At 37.6% G+C, this 17,882-nt stretch overlaps 1 protein-coding gene across 1 annotated transcript in view; it reads right to left on the bottom strand.

Moving 5' to 3' along the window:
- MRPL13 (mitochondrial ribosomal protein L13) overlaps positions 1 to 17,882 on the bottom strand; it is a 38,823-nt gene that overhangs the window by 16,705 nt on the left and 4,236 nt on the right. The window contains exons 3-6 of the mRNA XM_054815146.1: positions 14,886 to 14,979; positions 13,165 to 13,225; positions 4,748 to 4,834; positions 4,285 to 4,406 (exon numbers count right to left, since the gene is read on the bottom strand). Of these exons, the coding sequence (XP_054671121.1) occupies positions 4,285 to 4,406; positions 4,748 to 4,834; positions 13,165 to 13,225; positions 14,886 to 14,979 (364 nt within the window). The remainder of the gene's footprint in view (positions 1 to 4,284; positions 4,407 to 4,747; positions 4,835 to 13,164; positions 13,226 to 14,885; positions 14,980 to 17,882) is intronic.

Here is a 17,882-nt window from a genome sequence, read left to right as displayed (position 1 = left end):
TAAGACTGAAGTCCAACACAACAAAGGTATGGTAGCAGTGTTAGCTGCGTCCTCCTGCCTTTAAAAGTGGCTCCAGCTGGAGTAGTTGACTGAAGGGAACCTTCTGGCCCAGTCTCTCTACTCAGAGCATTAAAGTTCTCCCAAACTCCCTTTTGTTTCTCTCTACCCCACCCAGAGCCCACTAACTCCACTTGTCTCTAGCATTCTCTCACACTCATGTCAGACCCTCTATTCCATTCCTTTCAGGTCCACCTACTGCCCTGGTTCTTCTCACCAGAATACCCACTGGTGTTACCCACTTGTCCCATAGGAGAAGCACTATGATCCTCTCAGTTGAAAGCCTCCAAATCCGCTGCAGGGCTTCTATGGCAGCAGCATTCCCCAACCTCTGTAACTGGCACAGGATAAAAAGACTGTATACAGATAGCACTTACTGAAAACCGATGAGGACGAGACTGCAGAAGAGAGAAATAGAAAAAACTGAATGCATATTTGTGCTTTGAATTCCTCCAGAGGGAATGGTTCCAACAAATGACAGGAGGGGAATTCTAGCTTCAAATCTAGCTTCAGAATAGTGTTCCTACCTGCACCCAAGGATCAACACGCTGAAGTAGTTTTCTCAATGCTAACATGATGCTATTAGGAAACATAGTTTGACAGCTGTGACTAAATCAGATGGCATCAAGTTTACTTGTCCTCTGCCACACACACCTACATGTCAACACAATTGAGGTGGCCCAGTGCTGAGCAGATGAACTCAAGCAAGAATACGGCAGTGTGTGGGGACAAAGAAAAGCATTTCAAAAGCTCTGGCAGCATAACACTGTTTCCTTTGACAAAAGGGAACAAAAGGGACACTCCCAATTAATTAGTTAAAGCTAAGTGCCAGATTCCAATTCAGTGCTAAATTATCATGTAAGAATCTTTATTAGTATTAGTACTGAAGACAGTTATATGAGAGTATACCATATGGCATGAGAGGCTTATCAGCTTTACTCTAATGCACTGCAGAATTCTGGTTGTTGGTGCAGAGTCTAAATTTCTTCAGGGCTAATCCAATAAAATCTCATAGGAACCAGGAGATCTCAGCATTTTCAGTGCCATCCAGCAGTAAGGATAAAAACAAACATAGCAATGTGTATAACTATTATAGATTACAAAAAGTCAAAATCAGTCTACCTCTTTCTACCTTCAAGAGGGCTTAAAGCATTGCTGGACTTTGTTCCCTCTCAACGGAGACTCTAATACTGAGGTGTCTCAGATTACACAGAACTGACTTTATTTTAGTATCATTTAGGATCAGAAGCCTATGTAGAACTGTTTTTTTTAATAAGCTTTTGAAAGTATTAGTCACATTCATGAGAACACAGGAGAAATACGACAAAACCCAAATAATTTCCAAAATGCACTTCTTTTTATGCTGTCAATGCTCTTCCCCTATTTTAGAACAAAGACCTAAGTGAACCCACATTAAGCAAGCACTATCACAAGGGAATGTCTGGGTACTGATACATAAACAAACACACATTTTTTTGTGTGCAGAACACACTTCTTATAGATGTTCTCCATGTAACATTCACTTGATATTTAAATATTTCCTACCAAAACCCACATTAAATTTGACATCCTGAATCTGAGCAGAAGAGCACAAGTCACATCTGGGGAATCGTATTTAATAGCCACTGAAGGCCAATCCACTTAAAACTTTCACTCAGAACCTAAACATTAACTGTCAAGACAGGGAAAACACCCAAAAAGACAAAAGCAAAATGGTGGGCATCTTTAGTAGTCATGTGATACAGTCAACCCTCATGACACCACATGCTTCACCAAGTTCAAACACTAAAAGGAGAGGAAAATTATTCCACAAATGAAAGGTCTCATCCCATCTCCAACATGAAAAATCATTGCAAGTTTGTACGACTACTATGTGTGTAGATGTGCAAGCACAAATACACATTATATGTAAACACAGAGTTCTATGCAAGCTTTTTCACTTAAGACTAGATAAATGTCACAGACTAACCTTCTCCTGTTACTACTATGATTTGCAACGGAAAGCCCACTAATGTTAAGAAGTTTCACTAAAAAAATATTTTGGTTTCTGTTGAACATGTGAAAGAACAATGGACCATTACTCAGTTTTCCCCTCAAAAGAATAGAAATCCTATAAATACATGCAAAATGGTACAGACATTTGTCCTACATAAATGCCTGGGATTTCTTAATTGTATTTGTCTGGCTTAAGCAGTGAGAGCTGCTGGCCCTTAAAAGGAATTATGAGCACACTCTGCTTTTGAATTGCAAGAAGGTCCTATTCAAGTGTTCATTTATGTTATATTTACCATTTTATTTCTGGAAAACTTAAACTCTTGTCCACATATCTCTGCTGCCTGTGAAGGGTAAATGCCCTTATTTGCATGTGCCTTATAATGCAGAGAAAATACATGCTGTCATTTAAAATGTTTAATTTACTTTAAAAAAACCCAAAACCACACAACCCCCCCTTTAGTAATAACTTTAGCAAGCAAAAAGCATCAGGCCCCTTTTAAAGATATACCGACAGTTTTGGCCATGCACTAGAAATTATTTGCTTTCTCTTTTTACTGATAGACCATTTAAGGTTTAAGATCATTCTCTTCATTAATTCAAATTCTATTTTGTTCCTCCAGATTATCTTCCTACTTAAAACAACCCCTCTCTTTGTATTTAAAGGCTTCCTTTGTTTGAAAGGCTCCTAGTTTTGCTGTTGTACAATGATTTCTTCTACTGTACAAGGCTTGCTACTATCCAGTCACTAATAGCTACGAAGCTAAGCCACATAGATGCTGCAGATGATTCTCTAAAAGTGTTCAGCAGTCCGCTGGACGTGAAAATCTACATTGAACCTATTAAATGCTCTTGTAGAAATATGAAGTGTTCAGTCCTATTGATTTGAACAAAACTAAGTGAAACACAAAATGTTCCATCTGAACATCAGGAAACACTTTTCTACTGTGAGGGTGACCCAGCACTGCAGCAGATTGCCCAGAAATGTTGTGGAGTCTCCATTGTTGGAGATACTCAAAAATCATCTGGACATGGTCCTGGGCAACCAGCTCTACATGGCCCTGCACGGTCGTTGGACCAGATGACCTCCAGGCATCCCTTCCAACCTCAACCATTCTGTGATCATTCAGCTGTCAAGATACCTGAGAGACCACATCTTAAGCAGATTCATGAGCAATAAGCTGCTACTACCATTTCAACAGCTGACCTCTGTCCACATGCAGCTAACATCTGATTCAGTGGAACTACTCAATAGGATGACACATTGTGCGAGACTCGTACCAGGTCTATTTTCTAGGATTAGTGTATGAGTAAATACACAGGAACACTTTTTGCAGGACAAAGAGAAGCGTAACCTTTTAAAAACTACTACTGAAATAGAAATACCAGTAATCTAACTGGAGATGGACCATCAAGTGGGTCCTTGTGTTAGTTTATTTACACCTTTCCCCACCTGTTACATTTCTTCTTGAATTTCATGAGAATACTGAGGAAAGGGGCCATCTTTCAAAATTAATTTCTCTGTTGACTACTGTAATGGGATCCTGAGACTAAAAAGGACTCTCAAACTGAACACAAGAAAAATCATACTGGTACTAATCAGAAAATGTCCCCAGTGTAACACATTATATTCACCAGCAGGTTGACTCAATGCTGCATGTGCTGGTATAAAGCAAACCACAAATACTCATTCATGTGCCACACAACTGCTGTGGAGCTGAGTTTGCACATGGAAAAGAAACTATTTATCAAAATAAACACGTGCTATGTTCCCTGCCAAAGATCTACTCTCCAAGGTCTAATTTAGCAGAATTCTTTCCCCTCCTCTGGAGAAAATCTGAAGGGTTCCCCCCACAGTGAATCATTCCCTCACAGAGCTGCGTGGTGTTTCCTTTGGCTATAGCTAGCAGTTATGTATTATAGAGCACATACAACTCAAATAGAGTAATGAAGTTTTTTACTCAACTTTTAGTCAACTCCTTTCGATGAAGTAAAGAGTTGAAAATATGATTTTAAGTAAAGATTTTATCATTAAAAGAAAGGCCAGAATACAAAAAAGTAGCAACCTCTCCCTTCTAATATGACCGTTCTTTGCTTTAATGACCTTGTCTCTCCAAAACAGATGATATAAAGAGATAAATAATTCCTTTTTTTTTTCTTCTTACTGATAATGTGAGAGCCTACATAGTACATATTCAGTCAAAGTGTCCTTTTAATAAAATCTAAGATACTTACGGAATCCAAACCTTCGGAAAGGCAGCAATTTCTTCTGGTGTATATTCATCTAACCTCTTGGGGACTGCACGTGGCTGAGGAATCTCTTGTAGAAGATTCTTCTGTATATCTTCTGGAATAATCTGAGGCAGATGAGAATAGTCTTAGCTATTCCATTGTTTAAAAACCACCACTACTCCCCCTCAAATCCAGACCAAAATTTGTCAACACTACTACTGCATTCTTCATACTAAGTGTTTGACCTAAATACAGAAGACAATCTTACCCATGTCTTCTTTCTCACAATTTTGTGAAATAATAAAGAAAAAAGCATCAAAATTTCAACTATATTTAGATACAAAAATAAAAAGCAACTTGATTTTTCTTAATTTATCTTCTCATGACAAGAGTTTTGCTATTGCTAACACTCCCTCTTCACCTCCAAATCATACAGAAATGAAAATGTAACTGCATGACTACTCACATCTTCTGGAAACAGGTGAAGCCTCTGCATCATAGTTCTTCTCTGAAGGTTTTTTGGAAGCATTCTATAAACAGTCAGTTTAACAATCTGAGAAAAGATAAAATGGCAACAAATAATCAGGCTACAAATAACATGAAAAATGTAAGCTCTGTTTCCCTCTGCCCATTCCACTAGTCACTGAACCTCTTTTCAGTCAACTTCTTCATGCTGAAGAATCCTGGCACCACATTTAGAAGGTGCTCTAGACTTACTGTTTTGAAGAAGGAACAATTACTATAACAGCCATACAGAAAATTTCAGCTTAGAAAGTTAAGAGCTATATTTAGCATTGTGGATGATTGCATATGATCATTCAACTTTGAAAAGAATTGAGAAGCTTATGGTAACTCCATATCCTATTGCATATGTATACACACACGTTATTGAGGAAAAAAATCCATAGGCTCTAACAAATTTACCAAGTGTTCTCAGCATCTAATTTAACACTGTAATTTGCTGTGTTTGAAACTTCTATATAACTAATGCATTGTATCTTAAGCATAGCTGACATACTAAGACACTGCATCATGAACATACTATCCATAGGTATAATTTATTCCCTTGCTATTAGTTCCAGATCAACAATCTCACTTCTGAGCATCAGGAACAAATAGAATTTGTACATCTACACTAGATGATGCTTATTGAAAAGTAACAAAATTCAACAGGATTTCTCTTGGACTCTAGTATTAATGCCTGTAATTTAAATATAAAGCACATTGTTACAGACTTCACACAGAAGGGAAACATTTGTAAATGTAAAACAAGGCACGCAACTTTCTAAGTAGAAGGAAGCCCGCTCTGCCTGTGATCCAAGCCACCCAGACATAAACTAACTCCAAATGAGAAACTACCGAGGCATGATTAGCGCAATGTTAAGCTGAAGTCAATAACACATGCTGAAATGCAGTGCACTAAGCACAAACGCATCTCCCAGGCATCCAGATATTTTGAAAAGTGTACTGAGCAAAGTTGCTTCTTTTTATAAAATTAATTAAAGGAATTAAATCATACTTTTAGAGACAATCACTAATACTGAGTTCCAAGCTGGAACCATGTCATTAAAATAGAATGATCAATTGTTGCAAGTGTAGTTAATGAGAAATGCAGGTTCTTAAACTTGCAGGCATTTCTACTTGGATTCTGAAGTTAGTAAACACTCAAGATAGTTTGGCTCCAGTATTATTTTCATTTTGCCATGTAATACACAGTAATGATGTCTGAGCCACTTGAAAATACTACTGTCTATACATTGCACCCATGTGGAGAACAAGATAGAGAACAATAACCTTGAGTTGAGCACACATGATCCCTGCCCCAGCAACTCATGGTAGGGACAAAGAGGGAACAAAGCCTTCGCTTCTGCAGCAGATCATAATTTCCTTGCTGGAACTCGTCAAAGGCAGAATTATACCTCCCACCCCTCAAGCTCATTCACCTTGGTCAAGAAGATAAAAAGAGAGGAAAAAGAAAAAAAAAAAAGAGGGGTGAGGTGGTGATAAACTATTATTTGAGACTTGTAAGAAGCTAAATAAGTGTATTACTAAGGAAGCTGGAGTGTAAATTTAAAAGGTCCTGCTATTCTGTACTTTTATTACTGATTTACTGCAAGGTAGTTAGTCCAACTACAGAACAGAAGGCCATACAGGGAGCTAGGACAGAGAAGGTAGTGCTGGAAAACCTCTAGCTTCCTGCATTGTAACTTCTGCCTCAAAGACTTCTTCTACAAGCCAAAGCAAATCCAAACCCAGCTCCTGGAAAGACCAAGTTTACATGCAGCTCCTTGCCCAAAACTCTGCCTAAAGCCAGAATCTCACACTAATTGGGGTGATGACAAGTCAAAGAAGCAAGTAAAGTACAGGCTTAACTGAAGTTGTAAGGACTGCTTTTGCAACTTGAGTAAAGTTGCCTAACAGAAATGGCAGATCCAACCAGCAATATTTACAGGGTGTTAAGGGCTCTCCTGTTACCTGAACATGCTCAAATTTTACTAAAAATACACCACCCCTCAATAAAAAGATATGGAATTGCAAGAAAAATGTCTGCTACTGAGCTAATGCAAAACCCAAACCCAGATTCAATGCTCCCTGAAAGCACACATCAAACCAGTTGTTTCTTTAAGGATTTAACAACAAAAAAAATCTCTACACGCTTGTAATACACTTCTAATAAAACACAATTCTTATTGTTTTCTTATGTGATTATGTTTACTTTGAACTATCAAAATAACAAGAGTTTAATTTTATATGAAATGTAAAAACCCCAGTTGATTTCTGTGGGATTTCAAACTGGGAAAGAGGTCTATCTACCCACTGGTCTCACTGCAGCCTTGATTGCAGTTTAAAACTAATTAGTACAGCCTAACAGTTTATTCAGTTATTGATGGATTCCTACTCCCTCCTGTCCCCAGTCCTTTATCTTTAGTACTAGCAACCTGTAAGATTCCATATCCTCACTCCTAAAGGCCATGACACTTTCTCCATCAGGTAAAGACATTCACCATCAGATGTGTAACTCATTAACAGCCATCAGTGTCAATATTTGGGGATTTTTAAAGCACTGGAATGCTGTTTGCCCCTATTTCTTTTGAATTACAAAACTCCTATTGGCTGTAGTTACAATTGTCATCTTCAATATTGCAATACCTTTTCTCCAAGTTGGCTAATTTATATACTGACAGCATAGACATGCTTGGAATCACACAGTTATATGACATTACATTCTTAGTTTCCACTTTAAAGGGATAGTTAGGAGTAAAGGAATCTGAAGGCAGCTCTAGTAAAACTCTTGCACTTTCAGTCCCTTACTACATGGTCTAACATTTTATGAGTACAAATAAATTATATATATATATATTTGAAACACTGTGTGAGGCTTGAACATTTCAATTTTTGTGATAGACTTTGGCTCACATGCAAGTGACTATGCTTGATGGAGAACAAATTCTGAGAAAGATTCTTTGCCAGATGAAACATACTTTAAAAAAGGACATCAACAGAGCAATACCACTCCTGGTCCTGAGAAGCACAAAGTAATTGGCCAAATTTCCAGAAGAAAGCCTACCATAACAGCTGAATTAAGTCCAATAAGCAGCGGGAAGCAACTCTAGAACATGGGAAGGACACAGCGCTCCAGAGAAAACAAAGTGATTAATTACAGGGCATAAAAAACCAAAAACCAAAAACCAAAAAAAAACAACCCTTGAAGAAATTCAGGAGATACACCAGTTACTCAGAGGTACAGTTTGATACTACGTCCTCCTTCTACCAGGTCTTGGGTTTCTGTTCTTTATATGATACTGTTCTTTTCACCAAATACATTATAAAAGCCTAAAAAGAACTTCACCTTCCTACTTCTGAGAGTTGTATGAGTAGCACAGCAACAGTGAACGTACTTAATACTGCCATAAGAATCGTTTGGTCACAGACAAATTAAACTTCCATTGCATGCCATTTTGCTTTCCACTGCTGTTCAGCACTTAAAAACTTAGAAGTTTAATGTGTCCTTTAAAAGAATATATTAATTTGCCTTGCAAATTCAAATAAGAAATGGATTAAGATTTTTTTTAAACAAAAAAGTATTTATTTCTGTCTACTATGAAGCACAAGACTAAGCCAGCGCTAAGACTTACTTAAAGCACTTAGAGGTTTTAAGGTAACAGGTTCCATAACAATATTCTCCTCCCCATGCCATACTAACTTCTGTGTGCCTAATAATCCAGACTTTGAAGTTTTGCTCTACTTAATTAAAAAACATTGCTCCATAGTTATAAAAGAAAACACTATTATATCTGGTATTTCAGTAACTGACTTTTAGTATGTACATATTATTATATCAACTATCGCTTACTGATGCAAAGAAAATAGGCTTTCAAATACCAACAGCAAGATTTAACCATGTTTTCTGTCTGAGGTTTTCTTCAGAAGATCATTATTATGCAGATATAATGGCAAGTCTATACGTGCAAGGGGTTGCTAAAGAGCATTCAAAAGGAGAATTAGAACATTTTAAGCCCCTTCCTATCAGTGCCAGCAGCTGAACAAACCAGAACCCTGACACCCCCGGAGGCTTCCTCACAGCAGATTTCCATAGAGCTTAATAATCTTCCCTAGCAAGTAACATTCGTTCTGAACAATTATTGCCCATTATTTCTTTGTCAGAGGCAATACAGCCTTTGAATGCTGCAAAGGTCAATCCTCTCACTGAGCATTTGGTATTAGCCAAACATGATTTCTTCTTTTTCTTTTTTCTGGGGGGAGTTTCTGATGAAGAAAATGATGATGAGCCAAGTTTTGCTTACTTTTAAAATTAGAAATAGAATAAAAATTGATTGAAAACTTTGTCCTAACAGGATTACTACCTGGTTCTACAGATTAGATCCGTGAACATATTTTGCAGGCATTTTAATTAAAAGCCGTAAGATTTTTCCAGAAAGTTTTTTCTAGGTAATCTTTGCTCCCTCTCAAATCTGTAAGATACAAAAGTACACCTTTTAGTCTTCTCGTATCAAGTACTTCAAAGCTTAACTTTGAAAGTGCTGGTCTCATGCCTATCAGCCTTTTTCGAGCTAAACAAAACTTCTGCAACTTTTATTAAAAATAACAAAAAAAACCTCCCAAACCTCTGTGCATTCTAAACACCTGCACCTCAAATAAAAAGGTTTACCTATTTTCTTTATTTTCAAAAGACTCTCTTGGCAAAGAAAGCACACCAAACCTTTCAAAAAGATTTTTCTTAGCAACTTACAATGGAAATTAATGCTGTTCACTAATATATATCCTAAGAGAGTAGTAAATACCATTCAGAATATTAGTAGTATATTAACCTGAAGAACAGAGAGGCTGTTTTGAACTACAGCAACAAGCTGTTACGCTGCACCTAAACAACGTATTTAATACTCTCATCTATGGGTGGTCCAAGAATTTACACTAAATCTAAGTCAGAGAAAGAGAAGGCTGAAATGTGAAGCAGCTATTTTTTTTCTTCAATCAGCACTTCCTAAAGTAGCTTGGCCAAGTCCAATAGACGAGAGCTATTCTCTGCTATTCTCCAGAAGAGCAGATAAATTTTAAACAGATTCACAGACACTCCCCTCCCCATACCTCCCAAAGGAACTCAAAGGTGCTAAAGGTAAAAATGTGCTAGACTATTTACTTTTGATATCTTTTTGGCAACACACTGTAATTTTTACCCTACCATAAAACCACATTTTTCCGATGTGCTGAAAAACTTGGCAGAATGAACATGGAATTTTAAGTTCTATATAAAACATCAATTATGCAGACCTCCTTTTGTGTTCACTGCCCCATATTAACATAAAAGATACTTAGAAGTGGAAAAAACAGTAACATTTTGTCAATCTAAGGCACAAAATTATGTATCTGAGATTAAACACTTACAATAGGCAGAGGGGTTTTTTTTAATTCTTTTCAACTAAGAAGAAAAATCAAGGATTGGAAATGGTTGCCATGGGAGGCTTTCAAGACCAGTCTGTATAAGCCTCCCAGCACCCTTATAGCTGACCTCATAGCTGACAACTCTTTGAGTAGGAGGTTGGACTAGAGATCTCCCGAGGTTCTCTCCAACCTGAAACATCCTATGATCCTACGAAAAAATGCACACGCACACATTCAAAATTCTTCTGAAGCACTAACTACTACCCGCAAAGAATATAAAGATCCAAAGTTAGCAAGAGAGATACAATGATGTTAACCTCCATTAAGCAAGAATATCAGACCATCATCCATCCCTATCTTGGTACCTTATGAAGGAACTAGAAATGATCAAGGATAACCATACTGCAGTAAACATGTCTAAAGTCTGACAACTTTACTTACGACTTTCAGCCCTCCCCGTAAACTATTTTCCATCAAATTATTAAGTATAACCTTTTTAATTAGCTGTTAGCTGTGTACCATCTTTTCCTAAAACCAGTGTCTCTGTATACTAGAAACTATGTTTAAACAAAACTGTAATGGAAAAATATTTATCTTGGGGATTTGTATGTTTGAATTTAGACATACATAAGTAAAGACAGTGCTGAGCAGCACTGGAGTCTTACTATATACACATATGGAATTTTACAAGCTTTAATCTATTTCTTACATAAACCAAAAATAGTCACATCCATTGCAAAATGTCTGTGTAACACCACGCAAGTTTACAAGGTGTTATGTCAACATCCTTTTCCTTGGAAGTAGTCTCTTCCATTAATCTAATGCCTTAATTTCTGTAACAGCATTATTTCCAAAAAGAATGTTGATTCATCTAATGAAGCACCGCCAGGATGAGTTAACAGGAGAGAATAGGACCAAGGGCAGAGAAAAAGCAGTAGCCTCCAGGATGAAAACAATGCTATACAGAATGAAGCCTTTGATTTCGCAGATAGCCTGCTTCCTACAACCTAATTCCATTGGCTTCACAGGAATTGAATTTAACATGATTAAAAGAGAAAAGGTATCTTTTTAACTCAAAGTAGTGAAACAGAGTGATTTATAAAAGTCTCCGCAGTAACTGCATCATTTAGATCAAATTTTGAAGATCCAAATGCTACTTAGGCAAGGCATGGTTCTCTTTACAGCAATCCTTTTTCAGGTTTTAATAGATAGTTCTAAGAATAAAACATGTTAATAAAGCAACATCGTAAATTCCACCTTTGTCATATTCCACCTTTGTCATGTCCCAATGTATTTCACACCAAAACAAGTCAACTAGTAAATAAATGTTTCTAGCCACAAAAATCACTTGCAAGTCAAAACCTGTAACAGCTACACATACAGAATACATCATACCAAATTACCATCCACTACTATTAATTATGACAAAAATACATATGAGAGGGACATCCAAACACTTCATCTTCAATAGAATGAAAGAGTTAATTGCTGAGGGCTCTCCACAATTCTGTTTAGAAGAAAGTTTCTCTCACTAAATTAGACCAAGCCTTGAGCCACATCACCGTTTGCTGAGCCTCTGTCCAACATGCTTTAGTTATTGGCAATGCATTTAATCCTCCTCTGCTTGCACAGAAATTCATCTACGAGTCTGGCAAGAAAAGAGGTATTTTTGAATGAATGCCAGAAGGTAATCTACAGAACATCCAGTTCTCAGGCCCTAACAAACAAGTTGTGTCATACTGCCTCCCAGTGCACAGCATCTGCCTGAAGCTCAAATGAAAAAGGTTGAAGAATCCATTTTAGACATGGAACTACCAGTAATTACCAAAGGAATTACAACTACCTTAGAGCCTGTTCACAAAAGCATTTAAGTTTTTTTGAAAAGTTCTAGACAGAAAGTAATATTGATCTGTGGGATTCCATTTCACTTTAAATAAAGACATAAATTGCAAAAGTAAAAATGAAAACCGGGCAAATTCATATGGCGGACCACTTTTTTATTGAGTCTTGTACAACATCTTACGTAAAAGAGTCTTGGGACAAACCAGGATTTCTAAGTCATAGAAAAAAATCATTGATAAAACCCAAGAATTTTAGAGCAGATAAAATTTCTCTAGGAAAAGAAGCACTTTTGTATTTTATATATAAGGTGATCCAAGCCAAAGCATTTCACAGTCTAAAATAAACATAGAAATCTGTTAATCTCTGTGGGCCTCATATCATGTTCTGAAACACTACTACTTAGAGAATTCAGTCCTTCAATGCTGATCATTCAAAACCCTAATAAAAGTAATTTCATAACTGTGTAAGTCAACATCCCAAAATGTTCCTATCTAGCACCCTATTTTTTTAATCAGTAACACATCAACACTGATGTTCTGCAGAATTAATAGTCTAACACAGACATTTAGTAAAGAGCCCTAAGTTCAATGAAATCACCATTTCCAATTCTTTCACAGACCATAAACACACAGCATTGCAGAAAAGATTTACAAAAAATGAATTTTTTAACAAAACCTACAGTTGAATTCTACTGGGAGAAAGAGGCAGGTGTACTTTCTAACACTTTTAAGATTAACATTATTCTTGCTGGCTCTTAAAGTAGTAGGGTCGTTAAGCTGAAGTACAGCGTAGCTGAAGTCCAACTTGAGGCAGTCTGCTTATGAGAAAGGTCAGACCTCTGAAACTAAGAGCAAGCGAATCGGTCAAAAATGAGTGAAGCAAATGAACTTGATTTGCTCATTTGGACAGGATGGAAGAATCACGAAAATGCACAACCTACAATCTAACCCTCAAAACTTGCTGTTTACAAAACCACTGTCACAAGCCAAGCTTCTAAGAGCCCTTCGCAGAATGTTTGTAATTTAGCTTTAGGCATGCAGGTAACTGATCCCTTTTGTTTAGGAGAACTAGTTAAATGGAAAAAAAACCCAAAAACAAAACCAGCTTTACAAATGAAAGGGAAGAATGGGCAACACTTACAGCAGTTGGATCCTTCAAATGGAGCTGAGTTGCTGTCACTTGTTTGAAACCACCAGGATAGCTATAAAAACAGAACAAACATATAAGCTTAAAGCTATATGCTCAAGCATGATGTTAACACAAATATCACTACATCCTGAACAACAGCATAATGGTATTATAAGCCATTTTAAAAAGTTGTTCTCCAAGGCCAACAGCTATATTGATGATATTAAAGCTCTTTTCCAACCAAAATGATTCTGTGATTCTATGATTGTATTAGAAAAATTCTATGCTGTCAAGTATCTAAGTTTAACACCATTTGCACTTTCTTATTTATTCACTTAAGTATTAAAAAGTTTGTGTTTCCCAAGCAGATGGATGTTTTTAAAACTGGTTATTAAATACACCATCACAGCTACAGAATACAATGGGAGTAAGACATGCAAAACTTGGAAATATTTCACAATGATCAAGACTCACAACCAGTTTCTGGCTGATATACGAGACAACCATTTCAAATAGCATTTAATATTTTCTTACTATTTTAGCTAAACCTTAGCATGATTTGGCATATCTACAGTAACAAAATGTGACTTCCTGTAAAGAAAAGTGTACTGCAATGCATCTGTCTTTCTAAAGTCTATGTGATATGGTGGAGTCATGCTAATTCACATTTAAGCATGAATACAGTGGTCCAAGAAATTACACAGATGTCAGGTAAAGCTGGGTTTCATTTTGATTTAATTATACTACTAGGTATCAGCCTAAGTGAAATAAAAATAAACCCAACATCATTAAAACATTCCCACTTAGGGAGCTGCACAGATTTAAATATTTGTTTTAATTGTACAATTCTTTTCACTTACTCAAACCAACTTAGCTACTTATGCAAGTGCTTTAACTTAGAAGTTTTTAGTGAAAATTTTTAAGATGTGATAGAGGTGGAGGAGAAAAACACCCCACATTATTTCCATCAACTCTGAACAAGAACTTCTCAGCAACTCAGCAAAGGAATTTCAGGATTGAAACATCAGTATAAGCAAAATTAGCTTTCTCAATGTGATTTATTCATCTCCTGACTGGATACATTTTAACACTTAGAGATTATTTTCTAGTGTTGTCACTGTATAAAATAGGAGCAACTGTTCTTATTTGACTCAGCTGAGAGTTGCCATACCATCTGTAATTGATTATTGCACTTCCATCTGTAAACAAGTTATGTCTGCCAGAATAATATATTATACCCTATTGTAAACATCAGTACATTTTGAGAGTATCTCACTTACTACTACTACTACAGTTTTGTTTTTTTTTCATCCTCTGATTCAATAATATATCAGTCTTGATATTTACTATTAGGTAAATAGGTGCTGGTAGGATAAAGTAATTGAAGTCAGCAACTGTATGTATCTTAAATGTGCAATGCCAAAAGGAATGTCTTCTGTAAACTGAATAGTCCTGATCATTGGGTTCATGGTTCACACAAAACAACATGGCTCACCAAATCTGTTAACTTACTCAATTGCTCTGACTAATTTTGAGTTAGATTATTTCCCTAACAACATACAAAAAACCCCAAACCATACAACATACAAAACAACATACAATGTTGTTTCCCTAACAACATAAAAAAGGAAAAAAAAAGAAAAAGGCTAGCACCATTTTAAACACTGTAAGTATTAAAAAAAATGACATTAAATTTGCCACTAACTCATTTGAATATTTATTATAAAGCTTACCCAGTATGTGAAGAATATACTTTCTGTTCCCATTTGTTACCAGAGAAGGCAATATGTCTTGTATTTATTATGACAACATGATCTCCGCAGTCACCTACAAGGTAGAAATTAGTGGAAAATATTAAGAGAACCATAGGAGCAATCAACCAAATTGGCAACTATAAAGTGTGCAATACATACATAATAGCACATATATATATATTTCATAAAGCTCAAATTTAAAGATCTGAGCTTTTTGAGTCACACCATCCAAATTTGCACTTAAATACCAACCTTAATTACTATTTTTGTTAGTACTGTCAAAGGCAGGTGAGCAGGTAAAATACCATCAGACTATATCATTAAACCATTGCAATTATTCAACTAAGATCTGGAAATCTGGCTTACAGACAACTGTATTATTTTATTCAACACATTATGCTGCATATGCACTTATATTTCAAAAAACCCAGAATAAAAAAAAAGGTTAGTTCTAAACAATGATCCTAAATAGTTTAATTTTAGCTTTCTCATAAGAATAGCACCAGTGTTTACTGGAGGACAGAGTATTTTGTATAAGTAAAATAATTCTATGTCATAATTACAGCCTAGGGCTAAATATATAAAAGAAAAAAGAGATTGGGGGCAGGGGTAAGAAAAGCCCCACGAAAAACCTAAAACAGCTCTGTTGGGAAAAAAACACACTTTCATCAATCAAGCAGAAGTGAATGTTATGGCACATACATATATGTTTAGTGTTATATCAGCAATTTTCACATCAAGTTTTTTAACTGCAAAGCCTATAATCTATCACCAATACCTTGCCACAAACAGTTACTTTAATATATCTTTACCAATAAAGTGTTAATAAAACCCATACTATCTCAAAAATATCATGAAAATATGAAAAAAATGTAGTTTTTTCAGAAGTAATTATCTTGATCAGCTGTATAACCTATAACCACTCATTCAATCAATTGGAAAATGTGTGCACAATTCGCTGTCATACACATTACCATATCAGAATGTAAGTATTTGAAGAGGCTCAATTGCTTAAACCATTTTTGAATAGGTAACAAAACAGCTACACTAAGAAGGACTTAAATTGAGCATGTATTTTTTTTTATAGGAGTATATAATTAATCAATGCAAGTTTCACACCCTTTTTAAGTTTTCTACCATTTTTTAATCTTGTGTTCTTTTAAAGCTCTACTTTCAACTACAGCTAAAGTGCAATTTAAACATCTTCATTGTTCTTTAAGACACAAGAGCAGGCTGTTCCCATGTGCCAAAAGAAGAGCCGGTGGGAAAGAAGACCAGCCAGGCTGAACAGAGAGCTTTGACTGGAACTCAGGAAAAAAAGGAGAGTTTATGGCCTTTGGGAGAAAGGGCAGGCACCTCAGGGGGACTGCAAGGATGTCGTCAGGTTATGCAGGGATAAAATGAGAAAGGCCAAAGCCCAGCTAGAACTTAATCTGGCTACTTCTGTAAAAGACAATTAAAAATGTTTCTGTTAATACATTAGCAACAAAAGGAGGGCTGAGGAGACTCTCCATCCTCTGTTGGATGCAGGGAGAAACATAGTGACAAAGGCTGAGGTACTTAATGTCTTCTTTGCTTCAGTCTTTAGCAGTAAGACCAGTTGTTCTCTGGGTCTCCAGACCTCTGAGCTGGAAGACAGAGACAGGGAGCAGAGTGAAGCCCCCATAATCCAAGGAGAAATGGTTAGTGACCTGCTATACCACTTAGACACACACAAGTCTATGGGGCCAGATTGGATCCACCCAAGGGTACTGAGGGAGCTGGCAGAAGTGCTCGCTGAGCTACTTTCCATCATTTATCAGCAGGCCTGGCTAACCGGGGAGGTCCCAGTTGACCGGAGGTTAGCCAATGTGACACCCATCCACAAGAAGGGCCAGAAGGAGGATCCAGGGAACTCCAGGCTGTCAGCCTGACCTTGGTGCCGGGGAAGGTTATGGAGCAGATCATCTTGAGGGCCATCATGCAGCACATACAGGACGACCAGATGATCAGGCCCAATCACCATGTGTTCATGACAGGCAGGTCCTGCTTGACTCACCTGATCTCCTTCTATGACAAGGTGATATACTTAGTGGAGGAGGGAAAGGCTGTGGATGTTGTCTACCTGGACTTCAGTAAAGCCTTTCACACTGTTTCCAACAGCATTCTCCTGGAGAAACTGGCTGCTCATGGCTTGGATGGCTGTATGCTTCACTGGGTAACAAAACTGGCTGGATGGCTGGGCCCAAAGAGTTGTGGTGAATGGAGTTACATCCATTTGGTGGCCGGTCACAAGTGGTGTTCCCCAGGGCTCAGAACTGGGGCCAGTTCTGTTTAATGTCTTTATCAGTGTTCTGGATGAGGGGACCAAGTGCACCTTCAGTAAGTTTGCAGACCACACCAAGTTGGGTGGGAGTGTTGATCTGCTCGAGGGTAGGAAGGCTCGGCAGAGGGATCTGGACAGGCTGCATCGATGGGCCAAGGCCAGCTGTATGAGGTTCAACAGGGCCAAGTGACAGGTCCTGCACTTGGGTCACAACAACCCCATGCAACACTACAAGCTTGGGGAAGAGTGGCTGGAAAGGTGCTCAGCAGAAAAGGACCTCAGGGTGTTGGTCGACAGCTGGCCGAATATGAGCCAGCAGCGTCCCCAGGTGGCCAAGGAGACCAATAACATCCTGGCTTGTATCAGAAATAGTGTGGCCAGCAGGACTAGGGAAGTGATCGTCCCCCCGTATTTGGCACTGGTGAGGCCTCACCTTGAGTCCTGTGTTCAGTTTTGGGCCCCTCACTACAAGAAAGACATGGAGGTGCTGGAGCGTGTCCAAAGAAGGGCAACGAAGCTGGTGAAGGGTCTAGAGCACAGGGCTTATGAGAAGCGTCTGAGGGAACTGGGGTTGTTTAGCCTGGAGAAGAGGAGGCTGAGGGGAGATCTTATCACTCTCTACAACTACCTGAAAGGAGGTTGTAGCAAGGTGGGGTCACAGAATCACAGAA

Source organism: Grus americana, chromosome 2 (genome assembly GCF_028858705.1).
Source record: "Grus americana isolate bGruAme1 chromosome 2, bGruAme1.mat, whole genome shotgun sequence".
NCBI classification, from domain to species: domain Eukaryota; kingdom Metazoa; phylum Chordata; class Aves; order Gruiformes; family Gruidae; genus Grus; species Grus americana.
The sequence above is the reverse complement of the archived record's forward strand: the minus strand, read 5'-3'. Positions and strand labels throughout refer to the sequence as shown.